Source organism: Vitis riparia, chromosome 10 (assembly GCF_004353265.1).
Source record: "Vitis riparia cultivar Riparia Gloire de Montpellier isolate 1030 chromosome 10, EGFV_Vit.rip_1.0, whole genome shotgun sequence".
Lineage (NCBI taxonomy): Eukaryota > Viridiplantae > Streptophyta > Magnoliopsida > Vitales > Vitaceae > Vitis > Vitis riparia.
Window position 1 is genome coordinate 23,278,905 of NC_048440.1, and position 22,925 is coordinate 23,301,829.

A 22,925-nucleotide genomic window follows, 5' to 3' on the forward strand; every position below is an offset into this window, starting at 1 on the left:
CTTTTGTTTGGTGGCACATAAGAATGCTCAGTCCTGTTAGTGGGCAAGGTGGGGTTGAGTTGCTGATATACTTGCCCATGGAAGCCTCTGCAATTAGTCCCTCTGCTCAGCTCTCATTTTTCTCCTACAGACCCGATAGAACCAGAGCCTATCCTTCTCGACCATGGAAACAAAGGATTTCTCAACCCACTCGAGTTCATTGTCAGAAGATGTATGTCGGTGGTGGGTAATCCTCTTTCTCTTCGACCCTGCTTTGTAATCCTTACCAAATCCAAATGCGAAATACAGGTGTGGGTGTTTTGTGAATGGGGTTTGTTGCAGGTTTTGGAGAAGCATCACCAGAAGCCAAGGCAGCCAAAAACATCCACAACTTCTTCACCTACATTGCAGTTAGGATTGTCACTGCGCAGCTTCAGGTTCTTCCATTCTCTGCTTTACTTCTCTACTTGGTTAAAGTTGAATCTCCCTTTTGGAATCCTTTATGTTTGGTTAAATTGTCTACAGCATGATGTTATATAAATTTTGCTTAAAAATATGGTTTTGTTAACAAAGCATGCATGTAATTATGGTATAATCATGTATATTTGGACAGTTTTATTTGATAACAGTTATTTGCTAGAGCAGAGCTATAACCCTGAGGCATACGAGGAATTGATGGAGTTTTTGAGCAGACACTCATTGAGTGATGGAGACAAGTTCTGCTCAGATTTGATGCGCGAATCCTCAAGGCATAAAGGCTTAGGTTTGCCCTTAATTTCTCAGAATGTTTCTTTCAAGTATGAATTACTATGCAATGAGATCATTACAAGGCCTCCCATACCCATCATAAGTCGTTACCACTTGTTGGGATTTCTACTAACTGGCTTGCTTATACTACATTTGTAATTTTATGGCTGAGCTTTAATCAAAGAGATGGTGGCAGATTTTAGCTCACTCCATGTTTTTTCCCATATTATGTGCTCCTGGGTTCTATAAATTGAATTCTATGTGACTGCAAAGTAGGTTCATATACTGTATTAAGTATCTGACTTCGAGTTTTTTTGTCTTATGTATTGGCAACCAAATGACAGCATTGCGCATTTTAGAGGTTAGTAGATTATTGAGAATGGAAATGCTGCCTACTGTTCTTTTATGAACCTTTAAATGTCGATCACATAAATGATAATGGCTTCTTAATCCAGGTTCGATCTGCATATTGTAAAAATGATTTTGAGTGGGACAATTTGAAGCGGTTAGCTTTTAAGGTGAGGAATTGATTTGCTTGTCTGCTCTTTCCTGTTGATCTATTGTTATTCTTCTCATTGTTTTGGTTCATGCTTATGGAAGATGGTTGATGAAAGTAACACGGGAATTATGAGGGATTATGTCCTGGAAACCAGTCATTCGGAAAGCTAGAAGTGATCAATCTCTACACCATTCTGGGTATGTGTGTATATTGTAATACAGCACTCGTGCAATGTGATATATTGTGATATGCAAAATGAATAACTCAGACATACCTGTATCACTTTCATTCCACATCCCCATGATAAGTCTGAGATGACGATGTATGAGAACTCACTGTCACCATTCTCCATTGATCAAGGTTCTAGAGTTTAAATGGTAAAAAAATGATTAGATTTCTAATGGATTTGCATCTTCTGCAGTGATGGTCCTTTCTTGCCTCTTTTTTCAATTATAGGCTATGATCATATTCCAGTGGTATTTTTTATTTTGCTTTTTTCAGCCTTTTTTTCAAAAGAAAAGGATGTGAAATCACTAAAATGAACTATATATATTATGAAAATATCCCATAATGGAGCCAGCTTGAGCTTTCTTTTTATTCCATTGTATAAATGTAATGTTTACAAATGTTTTCTTGAATTCTTAATAATTCATACACATTTTACCTGTAAATTGAGACAACCGTATTACTTGGACTGACACTATCATCCTGTGCTGCTTGCAACCTTTTGTTCCTTCACTCTCTTCCACTGGCTGCAAACCCTCAGTAAAATCAGGCAAATAGAAACGAAAGGGAGAAGACCTGATTCATACACGTTTTACCTGTCAATTGAGATAAAACCACTTTGCTTGCACCATTATCTGGCGGCACTCCTAATCTTTTGTGGTTTCATTCTCTTTCAATGGCTGAAAACCAAAATCAAATCCAGGTTAAGTTCATAGGAAAAGGAAGAGGGGACTTATAGCGTCTCAGAGGCCTAGTCTTAAATGGCGCAAGCCACACCTAAGATGCAATAGTCTCCTCTAGCTTAGACACAAGATGCAACATAAGGTGCACACTCGAGTAAAATGAAACCTAACTTAGGATACATATCAATTTTATAAAATATGATCTAAAATCTAATCAAATTAATAAAAAAAATTTAAGATTCAAAACATTTAAAAGATACATTAAAAAAAAAAGGTAATAAAATGGTATAAATTTGAATATACAATTAGTAATTTCAAGACTAAAAATGTTTAAAAAGAAAAAGGTAAAGTAATCGAGGCACACCTCTTTAACAAGGTGCATGTCTTAACAAGCAAATCGGTATAACCAGGGAGTGATTGTGCCTTGGGCTTAGGCATGCCTTTTAAAGCTATGCTATGAGGGAGAGAGGTGTAGGTGGAATATATTCAAAATCAACTGATAGGTAGAGACATGAAGCAAACAAGCTCTATCATGGAGAGCACATTACCTCAACATAGCAGCAGAGATCAGATGATGTATGGATATGACCAGAGCTGAAATATGATTGAGCATATTCTTCAATATCGTCCAGCCTGCAATTCATACTCATGAGGCCAGTAGCAAAGTGGCAAGGTTTTCCATTCAAAATTCATAGGGCACATTTTCACCCATTGATTTTGAGTTAAGTCCTGAGGGTAGGTCATTCAGGTGGAAGCACTGAAGTATTAGGTAATCCACTTACTGAGTTTCATGTCTAGATACCTCACTTTTTGTCATATGCAAACTGACGAATGATCAACAGATAAAAATTTTCTTTCAGACAGGGAATTTACCTATAAACATAATTTACCATGATACCTCCACTTTGAAGAAGGCCTTTTTCTGATCGATCTGCCATCCAATTTAGCCTTTCAACCATCTATTCCACATTAAGAAAACTTGGGGTAAGTAAAAAAATATTGAGCTCTTCAAAATTTCCCCACTCAGATCACAAAGAGGAACTATAAGAAGAAACACATGAAAACTTAATATACTACTATCGAGCTTCGCAAAATTTCAATATAATAGCTCCATGTGGAACCCATGTTATTTAAGGAACAAAGGGTTGCCTCTGGAAATGGATGAAACAGATATCTTCCTTTCATCCTCACTTGCAATGATGCAACGATGATCAGTTGTTTATGCCAACCAAAGTGGAATTTTCGATATTCAATGGTTTAATTCAGTTTTGGGAAATCATCTGCATGTAATTATTTTACTACAAAAACCCCTTGTATTTTCAATTTTGCAAAAAATGGTTGTCTAAGAATGCTAGAAATATCTGAATTAACACCCGGTGTATTTCATAGATTATTCCTAAGTATTTCTGCAGTGTGCTCATTGTTAACTTCATCGTTCATAGGCTTTTCCATTATAAAAAATCCTTAAAACTGCTAAATATCTCCTGAACAGCTGTCTCTTGATTGCCCACCACTTTTGTATCCAAAAGTACAGCTCCATAAGTTTGTTCTTGAGTATGGGAGAAAAAATGTGAATAATTAAAACCAGAAGCACAGCTCCATATGTTTGTTATTGAGTATGGGAAAAAAAAAGCGAAAAATTAAAACCAGGAAACAGGTGCAGATCCAAAATCTTCCTCTATGGTAAGAATGTTCCAATAGAACTCCTAAACCTTTTCCTCTGGTAAAAGATTTTAGATGAATGCATATTGGCTTCACATGATGAGAACTTCATTGAAAAAAGGGACAAATAAACACAAATTAAGGTTGCATAACATACCGCTCCATTCTGCAAGTGAAAATTTGCAACAGAATCTAGAGCTTTCCCTCTCTTCTTCTCTTGCAGAAGGTACCTGAAGTCATGGGAGAAATATCAGTAAATTTTGTTTACAGAAGCATGCATTGATGCAAACTTTCTATCATGCTTTCAAGGGGCAAACTTGGACTACTCATGAACAATCATTCACAGAGAGGAAAGTGTTAGCACTTCTGTCATCTATAGGCATACCAGAACCAAAGGTTGATAAGATGGACACTTTTCATAATTATTGGTCTCCTGTTCAAATTCAGTTTTTTATTTTCATGAGACTTGTCAATTAACAATAGCTAAGAAAGTATAAGAATTTGGTAGACAGTTTTATGATCAATTCCTGGATCTTCCTTGCAAATTGCTTCGACTGGAGTGTATATAATTTACCTGGCACACAATCTCATCAGAGGGGGTTTCAGTACTGACAACAATCTAGCTGAATTGATCCACTCAAAGTCTGCATCTGTCAGCAAGTTCCACATCACTTCCATGCCACTTGCCCCAGCAGTGAATTCCCTGGAAAATATTATTTTGTATGCTAAAGTATAAGTATAACATAGGCATAGAACTCAATCACATATGAAGAACAAGAAAAGAAATTTTACGTATCATAACAGTTAAGAACATGCAATTTGTGAATGACAAATTTGCTCAAACATTTTTAGAAACCGCTTGATGGATCAAAGAATTGTTCAAGAATGGCAAATAAAAAGAAAATTCTATAAGTAGCATCTTTGAGGTCCTTTAGAAACAATTCGGACATGTTATCACTCCCTTCGGTTTGCATGGAAATTTAAACAAGCTTTTCATGTTCTTTCATCAATCTGAAGATGAGCATTGCTAATAATAAAAAAAATGTTCTCAGGATTTCATGAGATGACATCTATTCAAATTCTATGATCATTTTTAGTGATGACCAGTAACCACATTTTTTCAGAAAACGCTCTTCTAGACAACAAATAACCATATTTTTTTCAGCAAACATTCTCTTCTAGACAACAAATACAAACTTCCAAATTCATACAAAACAAAAACAAAGCAGAGCCTCAATTTCCAGGAGGCTCCAAATGTTCCCATCAAAAACGAAACTACTGAAAGGTAATTAAATTGCTACCATGTTGGCTTACCTAGTGTAATGGCATTAAAAATAAAGCTTACACAGATGAATCCAAAAGTGCTCTCTCTTCTTCTGGTTCAAGAATATTCTCCCGAAATGTGGAACCAAAACTCTCTGCTGATGAATGGGCCATCCCTCTGGTCTCTGTTTCAGCTAGCTTTGATTGAGATGCTAACTTTGATAGGAGCCATTGCATGAACCCCGGGATAGGGCTTAGTGTTGCAAAGGTCTTTTGAGGAAATGATAACAAATAAAATGTTAGAAAGCAATGGCAGGAACAAAACTTGTGCAGAAGATGAAAGAAAGCAAACCAGCAATGCTGGGTGTAGTATATAACAGGTTTTGAAAACCTGTTCGTTTCATGTTATTTTGACTGCAAGAAAGCAAAATTGATCAATCCTGCATAAATTACAGTTAGCACAAGCCAGCAACAGGTTGATGCCATGGAGCTGCTAGCATGGGGTCCTTATTTTGTGAAATGTAAGCCAAGCCTTATTTTTGTCAAAGATTGCATTTTGAAGTGATTAGATTATGCTGGAATTATAGTGTAATCCTTTTCCACAAGGGAAACAAGAGAAGTTTCATAAAAGAGCAAATTCTAAGGGTGACATATACAACCAAATAAATTCTGACATAATCTTAACAATGTTACCCATCAGAACCAGTAGATAATCAGTTACATCAACTGCTCATCACCCTTTAATGAGAGAAACCAGCCATGCATCTTAACATTCACTTTTGCAAAATCTACATGCAGTTCCTTGGCCACTCTTGAATTTGGATGTGAATAATGATGTTATTGGCTTATTATTTAAATTTTGAAAACTATAAAAATTATTTAGCTTCATGAGAATATCAAGCTAACAGACCAACAGTAAAAGTATGCCACCACATTGGTAAAGATTGATGACAAATAACATGATCACTATTGTTTCAGACCAAGCTTATTCACAACAATGAGCAGTGAGAAAAGAATTCAAATTAATAGGATAGATAATGACATAAATAGAAAGGTAAATACTACTAATATCATTCTGCAAAACCTGCTTAGTAAGTTCTGTTTTGAAAGTTTCTGAGCTCTTCAACTTATGTGATGAAAAACAAGTATAGAAGTACTCACAGAAATATGTGGCATATCTCTTTTCACCAATTTAATCACACGTTTAATGAGAAACTTTCCTAGGTTGATCCCTGCTAAGCCAGGCTGCCATGATCACAAGTATGCAGATTTTAAGTGCACTGACAAAGATTATTAAAATATAAAGACCTGATCATGGATTTAAAAAAATCTATAGATAAATTTATCATGAGAAAAAGTTAAAACAGACAAATAATAATAAGTATTGACCATCAACGACTACTTAGTCGTAAACATGATCTCAATATGCAACTTCATGCAATTCAAACAATTACATTATGGAAAGAAAAATGGCTGAGTTTCCAGTCAGTGGTGAGTCCAACAATGCTCATTATTGTGTGAGAAACATTTAACATGGTCCCAGAAGTGTTCCATCTTTTTCTAAACTTGCATGATGAAATGATCCATACTCAAATCAATTATACAGGTTTCTTTCAATGTTTCCAAACACAAGTAATAATAATAGTGGTAATATCAGCAGTAAGAACAACAACAACATCAATTCTTACCTGAGTTGATGATATAGAGTAAAATAATGCGCATGTTGACTCACATTCAGGTATAGGAGGATCATTCCACAAAACTTCCTGAAATGGTTAATGAGAACTATTAGAAATACATTACTAATAAACATAGAACACAGAAGATAAATGGGGAGAAAAAAAACCTGTATCGTTTGAGCCACATTCTTCAAAAGTGCAACTTCAATAAAAATAAGAGGTTCACCTAAAGAAAATTTAGTAACTAAACTGCATTAACTAATGTAAACCATAGAAAGAAGAAACACAAAAGAATTAAGTTTTTGGTATAAATTCCAATCTTTAAAACCTAAACTCTTGTGTAATTAACAACATTTTCTGCTACTAAACATAGTAGCTCACCAAATTTTCATTGTTCAAATTTTTGTAAAATTAACATGATATAAATATGCAACCTGGATGCAAAATTTTCCAGCAGATTGCTATTCCTCCTGATTCTATTTCCATGTTAAATCAGCCAGTGGTTTGACTCTACAGTTTCATCATCTTTCATAATAGTTTCATCTCTCACCTGATTTGGCATTTGTCTATGTTGTGAGTCTAGTTACCAAACATGCTACAATATTTGAAAAATAAATGGAAGGGAAGCCCAAAGTATGGATTATAATCATACCACTGAAAACAAAGTGAATACTCCAAAACAAGAGAAACCAGTTGACCACACAAACCAGGGTAAACTCAACTAATTAGACAGGGGGATGGGGAAGGAAAATACAGACTGTCATTGTCAACTCTAGCAGGGAAAAGAATGACAAACCGGGTATTGCTGGATGTAAATATCCAAAGCAACGGCGACCTACTCCCAGCCTTCTCTTAAGATCTGTAAGACTGCTGATTGGATGCACAGCCTAAACATATGAAATTGTCAAAAATACACATGCTATATTCTTTTATAAAAAAATAAAATACACAATACTACATTATGCAAATCTAAAATCAGTTCAAATATTGCAGAGAGAAACATACCTCATATGCTACAATTTTCTCCAACAAGGAAGCAGAATCATCCCATGTAATATGGTGAAGCTCTAAGGCAGCAGGACTAAGCCATGTGATAAGCTTCTCCTTTAAATATGAATCGAGTGCTCTCAAAGATGCAATATTATCCTCTCTGTATAATAGACAAGAAACAATTCATGAGAATCTGACGTTCCTCTGGTTTGTTTATTACAACTGATGTTGGAACTCAGTAATTCTGATGAGTAAGATCCACAACAACTCAAATAAGAAACCATAAAAGTTACAATATTCAACCCCCTTTTAACTTTTTTATGGCATAAGAAGGCTAATGTAAAGAACTACTGTGTTATATATATATATATATATATATATATATATATATATCTATAAATTCGGGCAGATGCAAATTTCACATATATCATCCAAAATTTTCAGCTACAGTTACAGTAGTATAATCTAAGTAACCATGGTTTTGTTATGGAATCACATCAGCTGTGTCACCTTTCAAGATAAGAGGTTCCTGAATGAGAAGGGAGAATTCTGTCAATGGTTAAGTCTTTTTGCTCACCCTTTCTTCATAAGAGAATTCAAACTAAGAAACTAAAAAGAAAATAATTTTCAAGGAGAACATAATAGAGCTATTGCATGACCCCTCCAATACTTTCCACTTCCAACAGCCTTTCTCAGGTACAAACTGAATGGTACCAGTTATATTTTCTTATCTTCAATAAACAGCAATTTTGAAGGCCCATCTCCCTATTACTAGATCCTAGGTGCTTCTCAAACCTTAACAACCTCAACCTGTGCAATACTTTCTTTCAATTTGTACCTCACACAGTCTTGTTTGTCCCACTTCGAAGTAGCCAAATTATTTTGTGTTTTTCTTAATCTTATGCTTATGAAAGGATACTATGGAACAAATCTTCTGGCTAGCTACTTGATATCCTTCCCTTACTCTCTCATCAAAGAAGAGAGCACACACTAGCGAGGGCCTACTGTAATGAATACACTGACTACTTTTTGTTGCGTATTTTAATTTAAAATTCTTATTATTATTAAACGGGATTATTGGAAAAAAATTTCAGGTCAGCTACTTGAAATCTTTTCCTTAAATGAAATGTTCAATTTTTGTTGAATATTTTAATTGTTTAAAATTTCTCTAAACCAAGACCTATCGACATCGAGAGCATGGGCATGCATTATTCTTTGACATAGATGCTAGGTTTTAGAAACAGAAACTTCCCAAATACAGACATGGGAGCATGTCTGCATATGTTTGTCTGTGATTGTCTTTTATGGAACGACCACAGATGATTTTCTTCAATAGTCAAGTTAAAGTACATATATTATTACATGAACAATAAGCATGCATCCTCGTGGGTCAATGAATTGATAATTAATTATCTGTCCCACTTTGTGAAATAGATTTTTGTGCATCTGGGAGAGAGGAAAGGATCGTGGGTGAATGGAAGAGCCATGGATGGTTGTGTTTAATATCTATCAGAAGAAACAACCATTATGTAAAATATATAACACGTGTTACAGTGGCACAATAGATTGCAATTATATAACAAAGGGAACAAAAATTTCAGTCAGTTGCTCAATTGAAATGCAAAACTATTTTTCTTGTGCAAATGAAATATGAAAATAAAGGGAAATGCTTTTACATATTTTTATAAGTGTTAAAATTATTCTCCAATTTGCTACACAGGCATGTGTTTAACATGCTAACCAAAAAATTATTAAACGTACATTCTAAGGTTACACATAATCATCAAAATGTTCAACGCACACACATGCATATGGATCATAACCTTACGTGAGAATACATAGGATATCAGCTCGGAGAATGGACAAGAACTTCAACCCTCCAGGGTGTGTATTGAGTCGTTCAAAGAGAACTTCATAGGTTGGCTTGAGAGCATGTCTCAAATTCCGCTCAGTCCGATAGAAAGCAGAAAGTGAGCCTTCCTCTTCAGTACCAGAAGATTGAGCTTTCTCACCTGAAACAATGTGATTTCAAATCCAAGACACTTCTTAAAAAGATGAAAATAGGGAATATGAAGAATGTTTTGAACTCAAATATCAATACTACAAGAAACACTTACCACTAGGAAGCTCCAAACCAAGATATTGTTTTATCAGTTCACGAATTTGTGTTCTATTTAGATCATACTCTTTTGCTAACACGAGAAGCAATTTCTGACGGTTTTCATGGGAGAGGCTAGAATAACCCTACATTTGATGTACTATTATTAGACTCATGGAGAGAAGTTTTACACCATGACATGATTATCATTTCGTATAAATTACCTCAGAGAAGTTATTAAGTACATCGTCTAGAACTTCAGTTTTGTTCATTGATATGGCTGAGTGCATAGTCTCCCTTACAAACTTGAATTCTCTGAAAAGATAAATAACACGGTAAAGATTGTTTCGATTTAAAAACATAGATTCCTATTTGTTTGATGATAAATGTAGGTGAGAAAAAAAAAAGTGAATTTTGATTTGAGTTTTTTCAGAAATATCCACTCAACTGACTCTTAACAGCTGTTTGGCTTAGTTGAGGAATTTCACTTTTGGAAGCCAAAGAAACAATATAAATAAATAAAAAAATAATAAAAAATGAAACAAAGATTCAAATTTTCATTTTCATGACTTTTATTTTCCCTTAGTTTTCTCAGCAACCAAACACAAAAACTCAAATCATTTAACAAAAAGAAAAAGGAAATTACAAACACAGAGAGTTGGGCATAGTAATATAAAGACCTGTATGTATTGCCTGAGGAATTTAGCTTTTGACTATAAATTTTGTTCTTTTCCTCTCTAGCAAGGCGTGCTATGCTTCCGTTAGATTGGTTGATTTCAGAGCTGGATACCAATTTATTTGCTTCATTCTGTCAAAAGATAGAAACTCCCACTGAATGCGTCAATAAATTTCCAATCAAAGAACCAAAACTGTGACTTTTATGGATAGAATGCTTCAATTACTCGATTCAATTAAAAAACAAGAAGACGAAGAAGAAGAAGAAGAAGAAAGAAAATTGGTTACTTGTTTGGATTGATTTGAAGTATCTAGGAATTAAAAAGCCCAATTATGTGACAATTAACTAGACTTGATCCAGAACCAAACACAACCTACTGTTTTCACAAAATTTTCTGTTTGGTTGGCTGGAATCGGACCAGAAAAACAATTGGACAGCGAAGATCTACCAACTCCCTAAAAATCTCGCCTCCAAAAATCAAATCCGATTGCGCGGCAGCAAAAATACTTGGAATTCGGGAAAAAATAGAGAGAAGAACCGAATGTGAATTAAAATGGTAGAGACATAAATATAAAGAGAATTCCAGAGAGAAAAAGAGGGCAATGCTTACAGCGGCAGGGAAGAGAGAGCGCTCAGAGGGATTCGTAGGTTTCATTCTGGTCCTCATCAAAATCGCTAAACCTTTCTTGTTCATAATTTTACTTCACTCGAGCCACCGCCACCACCGGAATTACCACCAACGGACGTTGAGCTCTCGCTATCGCTGTTCATGCGTCCTTTTCGCTACAACCCATGGAAGAAGATACGGGACCCCAAAACGACACCGTTTCAGGAGCCATTTTGTAGCTGCAGTGTCTTCCGTTAGCCTTAACAGAAAAGCGCGGTTTTTGTCCCCAAGGTCAAAACGCTGCGTTTAGCTACTCAGTCAGACATCATTTTGCCCTTTTTGGGGTAAACTAGAAGGGAAAAGATTATTGACCACAGATTGATCACATACTTGACTCACCTATTTATGTTATCATGTAATATACCTTAGAATATTTCTATAAATATATTATTTTTATTAAACTTGGACTTTAAATATATTTAATAAATTTGATTATATTATATAGTCCCTTGTGATAAAGGTTAGGCACTTTGAAAAATGGTTTTTTATGCTTTAATTATTTACTTACATTTTTTTTAGAATTATATTATTAAGAGTATTTTAAGAAACAATTAAAAATATGAAAAATATTTTTGAAACTTTTCCATCATAATAATTTCACATGGAATAAATTGAGAGAAAAATTCCCAACATAAATTTAAACACTATATTTGAAAATACCACCCCCTCTTTTTTTATATAATAATAAATTTCTTATTTGTATAAAGCCAATACAAACATATTAATGAATTAAAAACAAAATTGATTTCTCTTTTTCACCCTGCATTCCATCATTTCAATTTCAAACATTACCCAAAGATAGTGATTTTGCCTTCTATTTGGATTGGTTTTGAAGAATGAATCATTTCTCAAGTTCAAAAACAACTTTTACACCTGTTTGTCCAGCTGAAGCCAGTGTTTGAAGCATCCAAACCATTGGGAAGAATGGAGAACTTGATAAGTAATAAGCATATATTTCAAAGTTTATTTGTACTCAAGAAGGGCAAAGCAGTGGACTCAATTATTTGCTTTAAATCTCAAAACCAAGGGTTAAACAATGTAGGTCAACACCAGTAACATCAGAGCAGCTTCTGCATCTTCAATTTTTTGCTTTACAACCTTGAATGTTTTCAAGAACAATTGCTTATCAATCCCATACTTCATTGGAATGCTGATACTCTCATGTTGATGTTGCAGAGGTTGTGAGTTCACTGGTCATTTACAGGACACCATGGGAATATTCAGCTTTGACAAGGAGTCTGCGTTCCCTCGGTCTGATGTTAGACACCAAAGCCTGGTTCATCATGTTCTCCTCAACAAACTTTCAATTACCCTCATCAAGTTACAATCTCCAACTCAAGGCTCAAGGACGTTTACCGACTTGACAGTATGGTTAGTATTGTGAAGTTCAGACTAGCGCGATCCTGCGATTAACTTGGACCTGTTTCTCATGTGTTGTGCCCCATATGCTGCAGTGGAAGCTACTGTTGTGGAAGCCACCAACCAGCTGTTTCAAGTTGAAAAGCTGAGGATTGTTTTCTTGAAATTTATCAATGGGGAATTTGACAGAAGTGGGGGTTGGATTACCTCAAGTATGTGATGTATGACTCTGTTTCTTGGGTTCCAAATTCTGGTTGAAGAAGGGCTGCAGTGACTAAAGCCAGTTGGAGCACCGTATTGACCTGTCAAAAATTTAGTCCTTAGTAGGAGGAGAAGAAAAATTTGTTCATTTTAATCGTTATGGTTGTCAAACATGTTTATGTTATAGGTTTCATTTCATATAGGGCACAAATAAGGAAAACTTGTACAGTTTGATGTTTCAGTCATGCCCCCATGTACTATGTGACACCTATACACACCCACACCGGACAATTGTATCCAATTCCTCATGCCCTCAACCCACACTTGTATCTAAGTCCAAGTAATGCAGCTTGCAATCATAAAGTTCTCAAATCCTTGTTTTTAATTATTGTATGCTAGTAGTACAGAATTTCTAAAAAATAATTAATAAGCCTCCATGAAGAGGAAATTTAGATCAGGTTGCAGGGCAAAGAAATTCTGACACTGTATCTCACCAGCTTTATTTTAGCATTCTGCACTACATATTCAGCTTAAAGAAATGTGAAACTTACCTTGCTAATAAAGAGAGGCTCAACCTTCTGGGGATGTGTACCATCTAGGTTGAAGAAATCAAACCAACTTTTCCACTGATGGAAAATATTCAATCAGAAATGTAGCCCAATCAGTAGTTTAGTGCAAGTACCCAAGTCAAAGTTATGGAACCTCACCTCCCAGCCCAAGCTGCTAGCCCTTTTATAAACTGCTCCACCAATGAGGGCAACATCTCGCAGCACCACTAGTCCAACAAGTCCAGCTTCACAACCCAAAAACTAGATATTATTGGCTTCATATTAAATATACATGATGCTAGCATTGTGCCTGGAAGTGTCTGTGTGCTTGAGTCTTAGCTTTCAAGAATCTAGCAGTCATATTAATGAGCATGCATATTTGAACAGATAGTATACACCACCATCCACTGTCATCCATTTTACCTGCAGCATTAAGCCGAAGTCCCATGCATGATATAGATAGGTGGATCAAAGACGCATAATAACATGACACACCAATTCTTTTTCTCCTTTTTTGTAGGAAGTGGGGGGTTTGGTCGTCAAAGCGAACTACGCCAGTATCCAGCTAAAGGAGGTCATGTCAGGTAGACATCCATAACACAACCTTCTGTGATATACATACGAACTAGAATCTGGATTTATGTCATGGCAAGTGTTGTTTAACTCTTGGATAAGGCCAAGTAACTCTAAGTAGAGTTTATGGATTTGCATTTTCTAAGACCCAGAAATGCCTTATAGCCATAGAGCACAAATGAGTAAAATGAAGCATTAAAAATGTAGGTGTAATAGGTATGTGCTGATTCTATTTTTCAAACAATCCTAGACAAGGAAACATGAAGAATTTGGACATAACTTTTAGTACTTCAAATGCCAAACCGTCCTGATATAAAGGCCAGAGATGCTAGTAAAAGAATGTTCACAATCCTTGTCACCTTGTATCTCCCTTGAATCCATCTCAATTGGTCATTTTTAAAATGATCCAAAATAAAAGAGTGCCTAAAGGATGAGGAAATATTTGGTGAATGTACTTCATTGACTTATACATGGAAAGAGTTCCAAACTTGCAAAAGAATTGTTTATAATCATGGTTTGTGTAATTCGGATACCTAAGGATCTTAAATGATTATAATTGCTGTCAGTTTATATTTGTAGCCAGAACATATTCTCCTTTTTTTTTTTTTTTGCCTTTTGTATATTAGCAAAAGTTTCCATCAACTCGTAAGAGTAATTTTAATGAAAAACTAACAGAAGGACCACTTACGGTGCAGAAGATCCTTATCCACCATCGCCAATGCAACACACCCAATTAGAACCTGTACCAAGGAGAGAATAAACCATCAAACCCAACTCTGCTACCGAGGAGGTTTAAGTGAACCAGACAACATGCCTCATTTGTCACTAAAATTGGAAGGAGGAGAAGCTTGAATTACCTTATCCGCTAAAGGATCAAGGTATGAACCAATTACAGAATTAATTCCCATCTTCCTAGCCATGTATCCATCTAGCTACATGATAACATCAGAGAAAATAATTAAAATATCATCATTTTATATCCCGGATTTGTTTTCATGTTTATGAAAATAAAAAATAAAAAAGATTGCCATATCATACCCAATCAGTTGCTCCAGAGACAGCCAACCCCACAAATGCAGAAAGATACCATTCATTTAAAATCATCCTGCCTAAAATTTGTTAACAGCTTCCAATGTAATATGAAGCAAACTTTAAAAGAAAAGATCAATTGAGAATATTATATTGGCACAAACAACATAAGGAAGAAATGATAGAAACACTACAAGGAACTTTAGACACCATGTGAAATTAAACATCCAATAGTCGTTAAAAAAATGAAGCTACTTAAGACGTATAAAAACTAGGGTTTGTAGAAGCATGAAACCATACTTGAGTTTAAACTTCAGAAATGTCACTCAAGTACGTACATCCCATGTACTTTGAGCACACTATTTCCTCGCTTGTAAAAAAAATGTCATTCATGTACAGAAGTGCAACCTATACCTAATACAAACAATATACGGTACATTAAATCTCAAAAAGGGTTTTTGGACTGGCCAAAATGCAACCACTGCAGGAGGAATCCAGTTGAAACCCATCTGTTGGCACCGAATAAGCTGAATCCGACCAAAGACAATGGTCCAATAATGTTCTGTTCCAATGCTTTCCAAGCAATGCAGGAGGAATACAAACATGACATGAAATGAATAATTATACTATATTGAAAAATATCTAAGTTTGATTCACTCATCTAAATAGCTATACCAACAATTGCACAACTATAAAGATGAAGCTTGTGCAAAAAGGAAGCTTGGAAATATCCTATATACAGTGTTGCTCCTCTCTTATTACACCTGTAACTGAGACTGTCCCAATTTAGTCTCCATGCTACATAGCACGCGTCCAAGGTAGAAAGTTTGAAAGTTCGAGCCAAACAGTGATATATTCAAGTATTGTGGTAGGTTTCAAGTGTCATGCTATATATTAATGTTCTCAAATATACCTGGAAACATATACACACGCTATTGCTGATTTCAAAGAATTTCAGGGGACCAACTTGCGCTCTGAATCAATACAAACTGGTAATGAAATAGTCTAAGCTTCTACAGAAAATTGATAATTATTAGTAATTCGATTCTCAAAGTTAGCATTCCTAATTGGTTTCTTCTTAGTTACAACTTTCTTGCTCTGATGCAAATTCCAAAATTTTCCTTACACTAATGTTTGGATTCCAAGAAAATGGCGGAATCATGCAGTTCCATAAAAAATAAAAAATAAAATAAAATCAATAAAAAAGAGAGAGAGACTGAAACCACTAAACCTCAAATTACACAAAGTCAATACGTACCATGCAAGCAAAGGACCAGAGGCCAATCGACTAAACGAAATTAAGTTCGGCAAATTCAAGAAATTTTTGACGAAATCGCCATAGGCCACATCCACATCGCCGCTGATCAATTGCTTCTTGTCAAGCCGACCCAACAAGCCTGTACCGGCCGAAACGGATCCGAACCCTCCTAACCTAATCGGGAAGCTCCGATTTCGAAGAAGTTTCAAGGCCTCGACGTTTCGTAAAACGACGTCCCCTTGGAGGAGCAGAGGCGTGGCGGACTGGGACAGCTTCCATGGTGGAGAAGAGAGGAAGAGAGGACCACGAAAAGGGATAGATATGGACAGAGGAGAGAGAACCCTGGAGTGAGAATAAGTGAAGCGAGAGGCGAAGGAGAGAGAGAGCGGAGAGAGAATGGAGGAGAGACGAGGGAATGGGGTTGCTGAAGCTGAGACAGTAAGAAGTAGGCGTTTGGAGTTAGGGCTTCGGATTAGGGTATTGAGGGATCTGAAGACCGCCATGGGTGGAACATTGCTGAGGTCGTCAGAGGTTGAAGACTCGGAATTAGGTTTTTGCAGGGGTTTAACACGTGTCACGATGAGGAGTCTGCAACGTGTCATCTGGCGGCGTGGGGCAAATCCGTAATTGTGGTAGTAGCGTTTCAGGGCTTTGAATGGGCCTCCACCCGAAATCTGGACGGGCCCTGTTAAGTCTGTTTGGCTTCTTAATCGCAGATCCAGCCATGGATAATTGATTCAAAGGTAAAATGATTTAAGAGATTTTTGTTTATTGGTGCAACTTAGGCGGGTTTGCTGGACCCACGTTGAGTCCGATTAGGGTTTAGTTTTTTTTTAAGTTGAATTTAATTTAAATAGAGTTCATACCCGAGTCTAATTTAAACCCGATTTAATACTCTATAATATAAGTCATATTATTATAAATAATATATTCATTCTAAATAATAACAAATTGGCCTTTTTTTATTTCGTGAAAAAATGAAAATAAAAACATTAATGGTTTGGCAATAAACCTTCAAATGGAAAAATTTTGTAAAAAAGAAAATTAAGATTTCTTAAATCATATGTTTTCCAAAGAAAATACCTCAAAACAAACATTCCCAATAGGTTAGTTAAAAGTTAGTTATTTTCCCCGCGTTTGTTACTACCAACAACCATCTCGCTTGGAAAATTAGAGGAGGAAAGCTAAATTTTACAGTGCATCCCAAACAAAAATGGCTGGATGATTCCAGGCAGAACAAACAGTGCAAGTTTGTTTCCCTGGAAAATTTTCCGTTTCTTAGCACTTCTGAATTGTTTCTTCATTTCCATTCTTTCGTATATTTGGGCCTGAAAACCGTGTTGTTGGTACCAGTTGAATTAGAGTTTTCCCGGGAATTTCTTGGTGGGGTTGCTGAGATTTAGCAGAGGGGGTCGAGAATCGAGCTATGGAAGAGATGAACTGCATCTTGTGTTGCAGATTAACAGGTGACAACACGGTGGAGAAGAAGAAGAGCATTGAGGAAAATAAAGACGATAAAACAGTAGCCACATTTGTTAAAGACATCGCATGGAAATCTGCAGGTTCAATAGCATAGATTTTCCTTCTTTTTTTTTTTCTTTCTTTCCAGTTTCCCATGTTTGTCTCTGTGTTCAGATTCAGCCACACCCTTACACTTATCAAAAGATTTTCCATGATTTTAAGTTTTTTTCCCAGAAAGTTTAAGCTATGTCATTATTGTTATTGGTTGTCAGCTGGACATCCATTCTCATAGGGATGTTGATTGTTGAGGAGCATAAACCCTGATGACAAATTTGCATTTTTTTTCTTGAGAATCAATCAATTGTTTCAAAACTTTTCAGCATTGAGCTCAGCACACAGATGAATTCAAAATCTGTGTTGTAGACGACCCTATGTTTATGTGATTTATGTGAATGCAGGTACTGACAAGAAGGGGACTCTAACCAAAGAGATACTAAAAGCCGGAAACCCGAAAATTTCTGCCCAAGTTTTCACATTCCGTGAACTGGCAACTGCAACAAGCAACTTCAGGGCTGAGTGTTTGTTGGGCGAAGGTGGATTTGGGAGGGTCTACAAAGGGCATATCAACAATCAAGTCAGTCAGTCTCCGTCTCTATGTATTATATGTGTGTTTCAGGATGATCTTCGTAACTTCATCCTTTTGTCTCTTTGTGTTCAGGATGTGGCTGTTAAGCAGCTTGATAGGAATGGCGTACAGGGAAACCGAGAATTCCTGGCAGAGGTTCTGATGTTAAGCCTTGTTCACCACCCGAACCTTGTGAATCTGATGGGCTATTGTGCTGAAGGGGATCAGAGAATTTTAGTATATGAATACATGCCCAATGGATCTCTGGAAAATCTCCTCTTTGGTAAGCTTAAACTCAACTGAATTGCTTTGATGGAGATATGGGGCTCTTACCTGACTTGAATCCCATATAGAATCTAAGCTTCCAATCCCACAATGATCAACATTTCAGTGATCAAATTTCCAAAGTTCTAAGTTCTTTAACTTGTTGAAAATCAGTAGTAAGGAAGCTTCACTTTCACCCAGCATACCATCTAGCTAATTTCTAGACCGTCTCTAGTCTTACCAGGCTGTATAGCTAATCTTGATTCAGTTTTTGTTTCATGGATGCTGACAAATTTCTCGGGTTTTTCAGATTTGCCTCCAAATCAGGAGCCTCTGGATTGGATTACCAGGATGAAGATAGCTGAAGGGGCAGCTAAAGGGCTAGAATTCTTGCATGAAGGTGCCAACCCACCAGTGATTTATCGCGACTTCAAAGCATCTAATATATTGTTGGATGAGGAATTCAATCCCAAACTATCTGATTTCGGACTTGCTAAGCTGGGCCCAACAGGAGGCCAGGACCATGTGTCTACCAGAGTGATGGGAACCTATGGCTACTGTGCACCAGAGTATGCATTGACAGGCAAGCTGACCACCAAGTCTGATGTGTACAGCTTTGGGGTAATGTTTCTTGAGATGATCACTGGTAGGAGAGTTATTGACACTACTAGACCAACTGAGGAGCAGAACCTGATTTCTTGGGTATGTTCATGGAGTTTACATGTCAAGCTTTCTTGTATTTTTCTCAATTTTTTGGCACCTTTAAGCTCTCGTAGATTCATAGCAGAGCATCCCTGATACAGACTCTTTAGAAGACAAGAAAAACAACCATCCTTTCTCTTATAATTCATCGAGAATGTGATGTTTGTGGCTTAATTTGACTTTTGAGGACTGAGTTTTAATTCTCCAAGCAAACGTTGATTTTACTCTCATTTCAATCTTCCAGGCAGCCCCACTGTTCAGAGACAAGAAGAAATTTACACTGATGGCTGACCCATTGCTTGAAGGGAAGTACCCGGTAAAGAGTCTCTATCAAGCTCTTGCAGTTGCAGCCATGTGTCTCCAAGAAGAAGCTAGCACCAGGCCTTTGATCAGTGATGTTGTAGCTGCTCTTGAGTTTCTAGCTAGACCAAAAGCTGTTTAGGAGAATACTAGGAATAACATAAAAGAAAAGGGGAAAAAAAATTATCCAAGGAATCTAGTGGCTGAGGCATCAGGGCACCAAAAGGCTGTGAGAATCCTGCTGCTATGCGAAAAAATGTATCAAAAAACTTGCTGCGCAAAACTTATCTGAGTTACTTTTTGTGCAAGGGAATTTAATTTTGGATATCATCCTAATTATCGATGATATTATAGTTTGTATAGTTATGAAAATTTGTGGAAATTGATGCATGTGAGACTACTATGCTTACTAAAGCAGTTGACAATCAAAGAATGTTGAAAGAGTTGACAGATGGTAGGTGGATGGTTATAGACGAGAAAACATCTAAGAAAATTTGTAGAGAATCTACGCATAATTTTCTTTCGAACCCCTAAATTTTCACAAAGAAACCTTGATAGTTTAACAGTAGTCTGAACTTTCCTCAAAATTTGCTTTTCTGGTTCTGTTTGGTTTGGAATCAAAAGCTATTTCTACAGATCTTCCTCCTTGATAACCTGTTGATTTTATTCAGAAACCATACACTCCAACTGAAACAGAATTATAGTAAAGCTCTGAAATTTACAAGCCAGTTATGTACAGAGTGAGTGTTGCTGCTGCTTTTCATAGGCTCACTGCACCTTGCCTGGAGGTTCATCAGCTTTGGAAGTCCATGGCAATCAATCTCCCATTAGAATGCAGAAATGGAGATCCATGGAACACATAATCTTCTACAGAGAACCCGGAAAAGGTCTGCTTCTCAGGGAGGATATATGCCACTGCTCTCCCTACTGCATTAACATTACAGCTAAGAAGATTGTCCTTGAATGAGGTGAGCAGTAAAGGGAGCATCAGTAACAGAGATGGGACCTAAAAGACAAGAGAAAACATCCAAAAGGCTGCTGACCGGATCTCGATGCCTGACTCTGACTAGAATGGTTTAAAAGGAACTTCTAACAGAATGGAAGCTGACAAGAAGGAATCTAACATTGAAGAAGGTGTGGACCCAGAAGAAACCAGGACTCTCTCTGAAACAGTAGCCTCAAAAGTGCATGTTCTTCACATCATCCTTCAGGATCCTGTAATTGAATCCAGGAATCCCGTTCAGCCTGTGGCTGTCTGCAACTTCCACAACAGAGCAGATGCTTGGTAGAAAGGTTCTGCTGCTCCTCCTCTTTTTCCTTCTCCATGTCATTACCAGGAACCAGAACCTATGCCTGGAACGGCCAGTACTGCCGGAAGCCACATCCACTACATGTGCCTGAGACCTCTGAGAGCTCCCACTTCCATGGCGATCCAATTCAAGCCTGCTGAAATACTCAATTTCCTTCATCACAAGCGATCCAACAGTGCCCCTCGTGCCCACCTCAACAGGAGCTTTTGCAGCCATTCTTTCAGGGCACTTGGTGGCTGTGCAGCTTGCTTTATACTCCATTTTTTTTATGGTATGGTTGAATTGAAGTAGGAGACTTCTAGATGACGCGAGTGGTGGTTCTGGGAGGATTGCCTTGTGTCTGGAGCTTCTCCCCATTGGTCTTAAAAAAGTGCTTATTGGTGTGCTTTTTCAAAGTGGACAGCATGAGATTTTGCATAATTGGGGCTTGGGATAGAGATATAGGATCATCATTTTCATGTGTTTTGTAAGTTTTTTTTTCCTGGATTTACCTTTCTCCATTTGACTAATTTGAATGTAATCTATCTTCATTTTAATCATAGCACATTCAGGATCCGCCTGTCACGCTTCTGGGAATAATATTAACATTCCGCGTTATTTTCAATCAGGATCAGACAATCCAGAATTAGATACTGATGGGGTTGTAGGTGAAATTCCCATTCCCAGGTCAATGATGTTTTCACTTCTTTGCTGGGTGAATCACCTGAGTGCTCCTTTAGGTAAAGGGGGGGGCCAAGTGCTCTTTCTCTCCTTCTTTTTCTCTGCTTTTCTAGTATTAGTTTTTGCCCGGTTATAAAAGTGAAATGATGGAATATTTTGAATGAAATCCACTTTTATACACATGAGGCTTTTCAATTGATGAAACTCGTTCAGGCTTAGTGACAGAAATCATTCCTTCACTTTGAGATGGAATAGGATATGAACTTTGTGAAGCATCCCACTACTGCTTTTAAATACTATAATGGTAAGTCTATAATATATTCACTGCTTCAAATATCAAAAGCTAGCGTTTTTGGACAGGGGTCTATCGTGGGCAGATTGATATTCAACCCAAACTCAATCCAACCATAAATCAACTCAACTCAACCTGATTTTTAACCCTTATATTTTTCCCAACCTCAAAAGTAAAATTGGGTTAGACTTAGATGGGATGGGTTATGCATTGGTCACATCGACGTCTTAACCCAAGCCCAACCTGAATTGAATTCGGGTTAATCTTTTTTTACCCAGCCCAGCCCTAATTACAAAAGGGGGCTACCCAAGTCTACCTAAAATCGGAATGGGTTCAGAATTTGGTTCAACCCGCAGAAGTTGCATAATTACTTCTAGAAACACAGGCTGCCTTTGTCTTTTGGTAAGTTTTTAAAGAAAACGCCAAAAAGTCTAATCCCCATCAGAACTGGATTAGCTATTATAGGATAACCCCATAAAAAAAAAAGGCAGTCGTCACCGGGTAAGCTGTGATCCAGTAGGTAGAATTCATTCCATGATATAAAGCCATGTCTCCCACTTTAGCAGTTAGGTTTGGGGCCCAAAAATTGGTGTTGGCATAATTTGGAAAGGTCCTGGGATGACAATATTACAAGATGCTTGAGACAACAAGAGACATAGGATTGACCCTCATAAGGGCCTCCTAAATCCCTATCTCATCTCAAACCCCACCAAAAATCCCAAACCATTGGTGCATATCCCTCAGTTGTCACTGTTATCCTTCTACCCTTAGGTGTTTTATCTCATATGCTAGTTGCAACAAGCACAATTTTCCGACCCTAATTCTCGTAGCCTTGTAGAACCCCATGTCAGGGACCAGAGGCAATCATGCTAACTGTGATCGGCCGCATTCCCCGGCTGCTTTAAAGGATTATAGTTGCTCTAAATGTAGGACAGTTTCTCATTTCTTTAAAATCAAAGGCTTGAGCTAATTATTGGCTCCACCATTGTCACTATTTAACAACAGAAATGGGAGGACTTGTCCTTAAGGATGTTGCTTCCATCCACTGAGCTGGGGTCCCATTCTACACTAAAAGAACCTATCATGATTGAATGACTACAATCGTCTATCTTTTATCTGAAAAACTTCCATAGATTAAACAGTTGTAATTGTGTAGGTAAGCTGAAATATTGGTC

At 36.9% G+C, this 22,925-nt stretch overlaps 5 protein-coding genes across 8 annotated transcripts; 2 read left to right on the forward strand and 3 right to left on the reverse strand.

The window, feature by feature from the left end:
* On the forward strand, positions 1-1,626 carry LOC117923993 (chaperonin-like RBCX protein 1, chloroplastic). Its single transcript, XM_034842533.1, has 6 exons — positions 1-222; positions 322-416; positions 625-742; positions 1,071-1,087; positions 1,182-1,244; positions 1,327-1,626. The coding sequence occupies exons 1-6, from the start codon at positions 24-26 to the stop codon at positions 1,393-1,395; spliced, it is 561 nt and encodes a 186-aa protein (XP_034698424.1). The 5' UTR covers positions 1-23; the 3' UTR covers positions 1,396-1,626.
* LOC117923991 (malonyl-CoA decarboxylase, mitochondrial) lies at positions 1,499-11,335 on the reverse strand. Of its 4 annotated transcripts, XM_034842530.1 has the most exons (18): positions 11,112-11,335; positions 10,506-10,633; positions 10,050-10,140; positions 9,845-9,971; positions 9,556-9,739; positions 7,743-7,887; positions 7,534-7,624; positions 6,905-6,963; positions 6,747-6,824; positions 6,220-6,303; positions 5,141-5,328; positions 4,370-4,498; positions 3,953-4,025; positions 3,007-3,092; positions 2,682-2,766; positions 2,047-2,130; positions 1,890-1,977; positions 1,499-1,588 (listed from the first exon to the last, which is right to left on the reverse strand). In XM_034842530.1, exons 1-16 carry the CDS (start codon positions 11,193-11,195, stop codon positions 2,098-2,100), a joined length of 1,665 nt encoding a protein of 554 aa, XP_034698421.1. In that variant the 5' UTR covers positions 11,196-11,335; the 3' UTR covers positions 1,499-1,588; positions 1,890-1,977; positions 2,047-2,097. The 4 variants fall into 4 exon arrangements, with proteins under 4 accessions (XP_034698421.1, XP_034698420.1, XP_034698423.1 ...); XM_034842529.1 differs by lacking the exon at positions 1,499-1,588 and having other exon boundaries at positions 1,776-1,977; XM_034842532.1 differs by lacking the exon at positions 1,499-1,588 and having other exon boundaries at positions 1,776-1,977; positions 10,506-10,656; positions 11,112-11,175.
* A 766-nt stretch (positions 11,336-12,101) lies between these two features.
* LOC117924305 (CDP-diacylglycerol--glycerol-3-phosphate 3-phosphatidyltransferase 1, chloroplastic) lies at positions 12,102-16,753 on the reverse strand. Its single transcript, XM_034842909.1, has 8 exons — positions 16,137-16,753; positions 14,888-14,954; positions 14,707-14,781; positions 14,538-14,589; positions 13,436-13,521; positions 13,280-13,354; positions 12,735-12,829; positions 12,102-12,654 (listed from the first exon to the last, which is right to left on the reverse strand). The coding sequence occupies exons 1-8, from the start codon at positions 16,736-16,738 to the stop codon at positions 12,561-12,563; spliced, it is 1,146 nt and encodes a 381-aa protein (XP_034698800.1). The 5' UTR covers positions 16,739-16,753; the 3' UTR covers positions 12,102-12,560.
* Positions 16,754-16,802: 49 nt separating this feature from the next.
* On the forward strand, positions 16,803-20,022 carry LOC117924306 (probable serine/threonine-protein kinase PBL23). Its single transcript, XM_034842910.1, has 6 exons — positions 16,803-16,879; positions 17,490-17,698; positions 18,056-18,231; positions 18,316-18,505; positions 18,797-19,188; positions 19,433-20,022. The coding sequence occupies exons 2-6, from the start codon at positions 17,563-17,565 to the stop codon at positions 19,628-19,630; spliced, it is 1,092 nt and encodes a 363-aa protein (XP_034698801.1). The 5' UTR covers positions 16,803-16,879; positions 17,490-17,562; the 3' UTR covers positions 19,631-20,022.
* A 105-nt stretch (positions 20,023-20,127) lies between these two features.
* LOC117924307 lies at positions 20,128-22,852 on the reverse strand. The gene has a single exon (XM_034842911.1). It carries the CDS (start codon positions 21,153-21,155, stop codon positions 20,667-20,669), a length of 489 nt encoding a protein of 162 aa, XP_034698802.1. The 5' UTR covers positions 21,156-22,852; the 3' UTR covers positions 20,128-20,666.
* Positions 22,853-22,925: the final 73 nt, after the last annotated feature.